Source organism: Punica granatum, chromosome 5 (assembly GCF_007655135.1).
Source record: "Punica granatum isolate Tunisia-2019 chromosome 5, ASM765513v2, whole genome shotgun sequence".
Classification (NCBI taxonomy): domain Eukaryota; kingdom Viridiplantae; phylum Streptophyta; class Magnoliopsida; order Myrtales; family Lythraceae; genus Punica; species Punica granatum.
The window spans coordinates 23,018,026-23,028,287 of record NC_045131.1 but is presented as its reverse complement, the minus strand read 5'-3'; the positions used below and the strand labels follow the sequence as shown (position 1 = coordinate 23,028,287).

General features: G+C 38.0%; 1 protein-coding gene across 1 annotated transcript; it reads left to right on the top strand.

The window, feature by feature from the left end:
• Window positions 1-301: 301 nt before the first annotated feature.
• Window positions 302-9,733, top strand: LOC116208395 (leucine carboxyl methyltransferase 1 homolog). The gene is made up of 13 exons (XM_031541801.1): window positions 302-538; window positions 1,912-2,000; window positions 2,125-2,261; window positions 2,738-2,785; window positions 3,260-3,341; window positions 4,373-4,475; window positions 4,702-4,822; window positions 5,012-5,059; window positions 6,325-6,408; window positions 6,827-6,891; window positions 8,336-8,387; window positions 8,781-8,819; window positions 9,448-9,733. Exons 1-13 carry the CDS (start codon window positions 459-461, stop codon window positions 9,520-9,522), a joined length of 1,023 nt encoding a protein of 340 aa, XP_031397661.1. The 5' UTR covers window positions 302-458; the 3' UTR covers window positions 9,523-9,733.
• The last annotated feature ends 529 nt before the right edge of the window (window positions 9,734-10,262 follow it).

Here is a 10,262-nt window from a genome sequence, read left to right as displayed (position 1 = left end):
AACCAACCGGTTCGAATGGGTTTGATGGGTTCATGTAAAAACCAATCGGTTTTTGGATTCATCGATTTTTTTTATGCATTTTCGGTTTTAAGCGGACCGGACCGATCATAGGTCCGGTTTTCGATCCGACCGGTTGAACCGGCCAGTCCGGTCCAGTTCTGATAACAATGATCAAAACTGACAAAAATATGTAGATTATGAACGGCCTTGATTCAAAGTTGAAGGATTCAATGGCTAAGATCAATTGTACTATCACCGTATACAAGAATCGCGTACCGTGGTAGAATAAGGAAAATAAAATAAAATTGAGCACTCACCGCGAATCAGAGAAACGGCGTTTCTTGGGGGTCTGGTCGAAGTAATCTCTCGCTGTTCGTCGGAGGCGGCCGAGCGAAGCGCGGCGTCGTTCCTTGGTTTCCTTCCCAGTCCCTGTGAGAGAGAGAGAGAGAGAGACGGAGATGTCGAACACAGTGTCCGATTCGCGGAGCAACAGAGCGGCGGTTCAGGCGACCAACGACGACGCCTCGGCCAGCAAGCTGTGCGTGCCATTCCTTCCTCTCCCCTCCCCTCCCTCTGTTCCCATTTCCATTTCTTCGATTCTTCAATTGGTCACCTTGTCATGGCATTCAATGATCAGTCACCCGTGCTGCTGTTCGGGACGCTCAAGTCGTGCTTACTGATTGAACGATTATTGCGATGGAATCGATTGACCGAATGAATCATCTTTCTCATTCGTGTTTGCTGGTGTTGTTGCCGATTTGTCTGAATTCAATTCGGACGCCTGATTTCCTGAAATTTCTGTGTTAATCGTGGTTTTTCTTTCCTTTATAATCTTTCCAAAGTAATCAATGAAGCTCCTTTATCCATGGCGGAGGCTCACAAAGGAAAATAAGAGTGAAAAACTGACTCCCTTGAAATGTGGAATTGGGACAGGAGGATTCTATGGATGTGAGGCCATTGAGTGTGAACTGTTTGTGAAGTCCATGACTCTGATTCTGATTGCTTGTGAAACTCATGCCTCTGTTTCTTAGCTGCTTTCTCTGATTGTCGAAACTTGGGTTAATGTCTTTACTTAACTCTTAGTATTTGGATACTTATTTCCAGTTATGATATGTCAGTTGGATCGTGTTAAACCTGCGTTTGCTGGAATTATTAGTGAAGAGAGTTAGCTTTGGAGCCAAATTTATCTTGTATAGCTAAATAAAAACATCTTTTTTTTTTCTTCCAATGAATTTGACTTTTTTTTTAAATATTTCTTTGTCTAGTTAAAATTTGCCATCTGATGGTTGACTATGTCAGAAACAAAATACTACGAAACCTCTGGAGTAAATCTGAAAACAAAAGTCATTCTTCTATAAACTTGTGTTTGCAATTACCTTTGGGAATTTTGTTAAAGTAATTTTTAGTCCTTATCGTCCCTGCTGTCAATTTTGAAAATTGTTTTCCTAAAACCAGCATAAATCCAACAAGTGGTTGTTGACCTGCCGCTGGTAAATGTGGGTGATAAGTGAACCCGTCGCTGGAGGTGCTTGTGGTCATCAATGGCCACATTGGAGGGGTGGTGAGTTGTTGGTTTTTCATTTTAAAAAAACCCGAAAGTTACTTTTAGAATTTGCTTATAGAACTGAGTTTATAAAGGAAGCATGTTCTAAAGGAAACACTAGTCTGTCAAAACAGCTTCAGGAAAACAGTTGGAAGTTGTTTTCAAATATTAGAAACAAATTTATTTAAAGAAATACTGCCATAATCGCCCACCCCCCATTTTCAGATGCAAGGAACATTTGCATACTGTCTTTTAATTCCATGCTCCTAGTTGCACATCTGGCCTTTTATATAATGATGGTAATACTAATTATATATGATAGTGCTATCAATCTTTTGGTGGACTCAGATGCTCTTTTACTACTACAGGTCCTGCGTCAAAAAGGGCTACATGAAGGATGATTACATTCATTTATTTGTGAGAAGACCTGTAAGAAGATCCCCAATAATAAATCGAGGTAAGCTTTGATGAATTATTTGTAGAATAAGCCAAAGCACACAATTGTACATTTTGATGAATTACTGCCTCTCCTTCTGCTCATAAATGACATAAGTATTTCACTTTTGCTTTGGGTTCTTGAGGTTACTTCGCACGCTGGGCAGCTCTAAGAAAGCTTTTATATCAGTTTCTTGATTCTGAAACTGAAGAAAAGATTCCCTTGAAGAAGCAGATATTGTCACTTGGAGCTGGCTTTGATACAATGTACTTTCAGTTAAAGGTGCCTGAGTCCTGTCTATTATTTCTTAAAGAATTTATATTGACGTTTTTCTTCATGAAGTTAGCCTCATCTTTTTGTTTGCTTTCCCCTCCAGAGGTTCTGTTGTATATCATTGACCCTTTCGTAGATTAGCTGATTTAAGAAAAATGTAAGCCTACATAGTTTTATGGTGATTTAAGTGGTGCCTTGGGGATGCTTGGGGCTGCTTGATGATTACTCTTAATTTTATCAACAGAATCTGGGTTTAGAAGTGGATGGGGATTACAGCACTGTTTTTAAAAGATAGATTAGGCAGGAAGTGTGGATAATTTCTCATATAAATTATCTAAATGTGGGTTGGTAACCCTTCATGAGTTATTTGGATATTCAAAAAGGAGAAACTATGTGGTTTTACTTTATTCATGTTTGGCTATTGATGAATGGATGAATGAATACAATTTGATGTTATTGGAATCTTATATCTTTTCTCTTGGCAGGATGAGGGCAGAGCCCCACATTTATACGTGGAATTGGATTTTAAGGAGGTTTGATACAAAAATTTCACTGTCAATGTTACTTTCTTACCTGTAAATGCTCTGGCACAAAAACTTGAATTTATTGAATCACGTCTGCTATACTGGATGTAAAATTGAGCTTTTTCCTCTCGTTAAATAATGTGAATGAATGCACTGATAGCATTTGAAAGGAGCACACTAGTCTCAGCCTACTGGCAGTTGTTGACTAATTTATACTGAACTCAATATTGATGATAGCATGTTAATGGAATAATACCTACTATATTATTGTTAATTTCCTATCCTGAACATCCATCCTCTGCGAGTCTTCATTCAACATGCTGTGGCCACCCTTCGGTACTTCGTAAAGAGGCTAGTTTAGCTGGACTTGGCCATGTTTTGCGTGGCTTTTTGTTGACAAAATCAAAACACCGGCGACTGATTGAGAGGTTGTTGTTTCATTAAGTGTTTCACCTCTTACGCCGGATAATATTTTCCCCTCAGGTAACAAGTAAGAAGGCTGCCATTATTGAGACCTCCAGCCAGTTAAGGGAGAAACTTGGAACAATGGCATCTATATCACGAGGTGAATTATTCAGCTTTTGTTGTCTGAATGCTCAAATGCATGATTAGCTATTTCAGTTTCATAAATGCCACCTCTTCTGGTCCATATGAATTTTAAAATCAACTTGGTATGAATTTATCACAGAGGCTTGTACAAGTGTGGTATTGATGCAGAGAACGTGAGGTGTGCTTTACATATCTTGCCACAGTTTACTGAGAAGATGCATATTGATTATTTAAAAGGAAATTTATGTAAGCTCTGAGTTGACTTTCTTCATAGTCTCTATTTTTGAGGTTTTAAGATGCCAATAGATAGCTTTTTTAGGGTTATTTTCGAGCACAAATTCTTGTACCGAAGTTACTACCGAAGCCTTGTTACCCAAATATCTTATAACGATATGACCATTTTTGAGGACTCCATTGTGGTTCACAGGTGTTTTGGTGCATACTAAATGGAGCTTATGTTACTGTTCTGAGGGGACCTATTAGAACTTTGAGGCTAAATAATATTCTCGAGTGTTGGATCTTCCAACTACCAAATATGAGAAAATATCGAGGCGATCATTGTCTGCATGGTGGATAGGTTGACAAGAGAACGATGTTTATATTATGTACACTTCTGTCTCCAGCTTTGTCACCCTCTTTTCCTTTTCAATCTTCTTCACTGTTTCACATTTTTCGCGAGAAAATTATAATCATAATTAGTTGACATTCAACTGTCTTGCTCAAGGGTTACCAAAGTAGAGATTGGTGTGTCTGATAAAGATGGGTAACAAGAAATAAGAGAAACTCTGAGAAGAGAATTTTAGCTCTTACAGAAGTTACTTCTTGCCCAGCAATGCTAGTAACGCATGAACAATAAACGAAAACAGGTTCCTGTCCAGAAAATGATGTGATTTCCCATAGACATGCATTCTTCCATAATATGTCTGTATTTATGCAATAGCCGTTTTAATTGCCGCATTTCTTCTTGTTATTATTTAACTATGCCCCTGAAATTAGCATGTTGATTATAACTTGCAAGTTCTGACTGTATGAGCTTTGAATTTGTAGAGAAAGGAGAAGTGACAAGTGATGATTACAGGCTGCTCCCTGTTGATCTGCGGGACATAAAAGGGTTGGATGATATTATAGCATTTGCTGATATGGACCCCAGGTATGGACTTATCACTAAATTTCCTTAGTACATACGCTAAACATTGTCTGATCTCTGTGTTCAATCATTCATGATTGTGTGCAGCAGTCTTCTATAGTTCAGGATGAAATACTTTAGTCGTATTGTTCTTTCTCGTCGTCTATTACTAATATCTTTTTTGTCACATATTAAGCTGTAGTTCTGTCATGGAAATTATTTGGCCACTAAATTCTGACGTTGTTGTCAGCTTGCCAACATTTATAATTGCAGAATGTGTCTTGATATACTTGGAACCAGATTCAAGCCATTCAATCATTGGTTGGGCCTCAAAAAAATTCTCAACAGCAGTATTTTTCCTATATGAGCAGGTCCTTTCCATCGCTCAATCTCTATTTGGTGGTGGTGGTGGTTATTGTTATTCTATGAGCAGTTTCATTTGTTGTTATATACAACTTTTGGAGGTCAAGGTTTCTACCTCCTTCCTTGTTATGCCACATCTTCTCTTCTGTTTCTATTGTTTTAAAATGGTTCACTTTTTCCGTTGCTCTCCGTTACAGATCCATCCAGATGATGCTTTTGGGTTGCAAATGATTAGAAACTTGGAGGTACACTCTTGTCCCTGTTATGTTTCATTTTCCTTTTGGCAGATAGAATCATTTGAGCATTGATATTAATCTGCTGGTATTAACAAAGGAAAACCTTATAGAAGTTGATAGTGGCCTATGTACCTCATTAATGTGCAAGGTTGTTTGTCTTTGTCAAAGAAGCTCAACGGGCACAAACCATTTTCTAAATTATGAAAATTACAATGTCCTACTCCTGGACATGATTTTTTTGGGTTATTTCTAGGTTAAATGTTAAGAGAAAGCTGCCATGGTCAAGTTCTGGAAAGAATCTACTTCCTTTTCTTACTCTACCCAATTAGAGGGCGTAGCTGCCCATCAGTGAAAAAGGTTTTTTGAATTTTTGTTACTACAGAAAGGATCTACTGCTGTTTCTTCTGATTCATCGTAGAGGCTGATGGAACTTAAAGATATTTTCAACAGATCAAAATATAGTTCTTACCTTTGATTTAAACTGATATGCATCAGTTCAAACATAAAGATATCCTGAGCATAGTTCTCACCTTTGGTTCACCCTAACATGCCTCAGATGGAAACATAAAGATTTTCTGAACAGATCAGAGGTTGTATGGGACTATAATAGAGGGGTATCTATAAACTTTGGGTATACCTTGGAGGCAGTTACTAGAAGCAAAAAAAGCATTTTCCTTGGAGTGTCATCATGTTGAACCGCACCTTAAACCGTAGTTGGAACTAGAGACTATGATTTGTGACATCCCAGAGCATTCATCAGCTTCACTTTTATTTTGTACCTAAATTCTTCATCACCCTTACTCAGAAAATATAATTGGTCCCAGTCAACTTTTGTGCTCGTGGAACTCTAGCTCTCTGCCCTGTTCTTGATATTATTCTCCATCTTCCTTTGCCTCTCCTTTTATGTTCCATGAAGTCCACTATCCCACTCCCAGTGGCTTCCCACCCATTTTTCTTGAGTCTTCTGGGTCTAGGAAAGTCCAATTTCATTCTTGTAGAAGTGATATTGTCTGTTTGACTATTGATTTGAGATTGGATAATGGTTTTCATGGCAACCTTTTTCAAGGGGAAATCAATGAAACTTTGCACTAGAGTGATCAAATTAGTATATTTGGTTTTTTTTTTTTGGTATGACAATGGAATGATAATATAAAAGATATTCCTGAAAACAATTGTGTTTTCAGAAAACAGTACATTAAGATTTCATAACTGTCTGCCTGATGAGCTTATGATTTTATAAGTCAATATATCCAAGATCTCTTCTTTGATCGCAGAGTAGAGGCTGTGCTCTCCTTGGTATATATGCTACACCAACTTTATTAGCAAAGGAAAAACTCTTTCTTGATCAGGGATGGCAGGTGAATATATGGCATGACTTGACTTTTCTAATATTAATCTTTTTTTTTTCTTTTGATTATGCTTTAACTCTTTCATGATCATGATGCATACGCTTACCACATCTAATCATATCCATTCATGTACTGTGGCTAGAGATGTCATAAAGTTTAAGAAGACCTAAATTCGATGCAGTATATTGGAATACAATTTGTTTAGCTTGCGGTTGTCTGAGTAAGAACTTTCAGTGGAGAGTGCATTTTGACCTTTTTACTCTTAAGAGTTTACATTTTTTCATGGAAGCTGAATTTGTCGATCAATTGTTTTCTGGTTGTGTTGAAGCTCGTGTCGAAGCTCATCTGGATTATTGATATTGGCCGAAGTCAGTACCGTGTTATTAAAATTAATAATTTTCTTTTGATTGCATATATTGGAATTTAGCGGGCCACTGCGTGGGACATGCTGAAAGTCTACAGCAGTTTCATTGAAGCCCAAGAAAGGCGCAGGTTTGTTGTCCATAAGCTGTGGAAGTCTTTCATTTTTGTTTTTGTTTTCTTTCTTGGCAATAGTGCAGTCGCTCATTTATACATGCGCAATGAACAATTTCAGAATAACTCATACCCTTTATTAAAAAGGAAAATGGAACATAAGAAGCATGAACCCACTAGCCCAAAATTATAATATCCTACCCATTTTAAATATAATGTAATATTGTGTATTTTTGGTAAGCTGAAAAAGGCTTATTTAGCATCAACCTAAAATAGTATGAGAGACTAGTAGAGCACCTTCAAACAGATTGGCCAATTTGTACAATATTGTCGACCAGCATATGGGATTTCTGATAAATGGATATGCATCTCTCTTGTGAAGAATGAATTATTAGATCGGTGCATGATTAGATGATTTTTTTTTTTAATGGAGATGATTAGATGGTTTTGTGTAGCACTTTGTTGCTTTTTTAAGAAATGCTGAGAAGGTGCAAAGACTACATACAAAGAAGATGCTCAAAAAGAAAGACGAAAAATAATCTCCAGCAATATGTCCCCACTATACATGTGTCAAATCAAATTTTAGATTGATTAAGTGGAAGTTTTCTTGTCTCTTCATTCATAGATTTGTTTTCCACAGATAGCTGATCAATTTTTAAATAAACGCAAGAACTGGATGTAGTCAGTTAAAGTTCTCTGTACATCGGTTTGAATTTGACAATGAGGCTACTTGCTCGAGACGAATAAAAGTTTTAAATTGTGACCTTAATGTCTATGGAATCTTCTACTTTAAGTAGATTTGATGTCATGGAGAATCAAACTTGCTGTTTGTTATCAGGAATCAAACTTTTTCTTAATAAATGAATTGAGCAAGTGATGAATTATTTTCAGTAATAACTTGTCTTGACTTTTGATTAGACATAGAACAATCTTTGTGCTAAAAACCTGCGGCAAAGATTGCGCTGACAGTGCTGATCTTGCTCAACTTTAGATAGGAATTATTTTTTCGTAGAATCACTTTTACATGGGAACCATTTGTGAAATGATAATCCACAAGGTAGTTGTTTCTTGAGGGGGCTGTGAGAATTGCTTCTGCCCTTTTGGTGGATGTTGAAAAAGACTATTCGTGGATGTAAAGCAATAATCACTTCAAAGGCATTCTTCTATTTTGACAATAGAAGATCAGGAATCTGAAAATAATCTGTGCTGATGCCGTGTTTCCGCAAAAGCGTAACTTTGACTTTTTTTCGGATGTTAAGAATTAGGACGGATATAACCTCCTACTTTTATTTTCTTTTTAGAATATTTGGAGGTGCTTTTTTGTGCTGTGTATTGTATCCCACGATACTGTCATGGTTTTCAATCCTTTTGCCTCTGATTTTTCTGAAAGCTGATACTGTATTCAGAGAGCTACTATTATAAGTTTTGGTCGGTTGAATAACATCCTTGATGCTCTCCTTAGGATTGAAAGGCTTGAAATATTTGATGAATTTGAAGAGTGGCACATGATGCAGGCAAGTCAATTTTCTTCCCCTCCCGATTAATGCATAAGTTTGAACTGAATTGGTTCTGGTACCACTTGCCAGTATCTTGATTTACAATTCTCTGCAAATCATGAACTGCTATTAAGTCTGGAGAAGGTGACCGGCCATTTGCATGGAGCTTTTGGCTTCCCCACAGCTCCCCCCCTCCTCCCCCCTCCCGGGGGTCATGTCTCTCTCATAACTTGAGAACATTGTCAGACGGAAAATGATTAATATTGTGCAGCACTCATGTGAAAAGACATTAATGTCCGTGATTATTTGGTGCATTAAATTATCACAGTTAGCAGCTGCAAATGTATCAGCTTTTCAATGGGTCCGACTGTCATAAAACTGAACTTCTGCCTGTGTCCTGCTTGATTCCAGGAGCACTATTGTGTGGCTTATGCAATCGTTGATGCGATGGTATGTCTCAATGCTCTTTGAGTTCACTTCTATTTTTATTTTAAAACTTAAACTCTTGCCAATGGATGTATTTTGAAATTGGGTAGCCACATGACATAGCCCTATTCATTCGTAGTAAATTACATAATGCATTTGTCATGGCCGTCATTGTGCAATTTTGTATCCGCGTGGCCTATTTCAGTTTCTGGAATCTGTGTGAAATTAAATTCGAAGGGCTTGCCGTAAAACGAGGAGAGAGGAAATTGAGGAAACCAAAAAGGGAAGAAAGTCCACATTTGAGCAAATAATTAGTCAGACAGTATCTTTGCCCAATGTTCTGTTGCTAAGAGGAAGGAGAAAGAGAGAGCAAGTTGGGGGAGATTTCTTTTGTAGAATCTTTATCAAAAGTCTGGAAGTAGGCCACTGCTACACCTAATTGCTCTATAATCCGTCTTAGAAGGGAGGCCACGTAGACAAGTAAAAAGGAGGGAAAGCAGGAAAAACGGGGCATGAAAATCTCCATTGATGAGAATTAAACCCCTAAGCCCCTTGGTTTTAGCATGAGGGCGAGTGCGGGTGGTGAATGAATATACAGAAGCCCCTCTTCTCGAGTGTATTATAATCAGCTCTTTGATTCTGCCCCTTGCAGGGGCTGTTCAAGGACTTCGGTTTCCCAGCAGATCAGCATATTAGCTCAAGCTCTCAGCAAGCAGCATCTCCGTGAGTCGACACCTCGAATGCTCCGTGGAAATGGGAGAACGAAGCAAATATGGAAATGTCATAGCTAATTAATTATGCAGGCGTCCTGTTTTGTTATTGTCATACCAACACTTGTGTGCTCTTAGATGACTCTACCGAATACATGAAGAGCTGTGTGTACCTTGGCTTGCATTTTTCCCTCTATATATAATATTACTTAATGCGTTCACATTGGTTGATTGAGACTAAAACAAATCATTTCATATTGAAAAAGAAAACAATAACACGGAAAAAGGTTTTTTTTTTTTTCCTGGGGATGATCATTCCAGCTTTTGTTCATGGCATGCTAGCTGTTTTGCAAAGGGAAACGTGGGGGGACCCGTAAATAAGAGACAAAATAGAAGAGTTGGTCGTATTAGTGGCCTTAGCCGTGGGCCCAAAAGTGTCTTGTGGAGATTTGTGAATGATTGTGAGGGGGTGTTGAGTTGATCCCCCGTCCCTATTCCTCTTGCTTCAAGATTCAGAGCCCTTTATCCCTGTTCTCATCCCGGTTAGGGTTGCTGTTCGGGAACACCCGGTGTCGTTCGTACTTTGGATGATGTCGCAAGTTATTATATATATCTGCATCAAGGTGCATAATACATATAGCAAGTGTGGTCTGAGAGTAATCTAACCCCTTTGACGAGGTAACAACTGATCGCTTGCATACAAATCGCACTGTACGAAGTTGATTTGATATGACGATATATTTGTCCAATGACAAAT

Excerpts from the sequence above, each read along its gene's own strand:
- LOC116208395 (XM_031541801.1), top strand. The coding sequence starts at position 459 with ATGTCGAACACAGTGTCCGATTCGCGGAGCAACAGAGCGGCGGTTCAG. Across the intron at positions 2,262-2,737 it reads CAATGTACTTTCAGTTAAAG|GATGAGGGCAGAGCCCCACA; the intron begins GTGCCTGAGTCC and ends TTCTCTTGGCAG. Across the intron at positions 8,388-8,780 it reads AAGAGTGGCACATGATGCAG|GAGCACTATTGTGTGGCTTA; the intron begins GCAAGTCAATTT and ends GCTTGATTCCAG.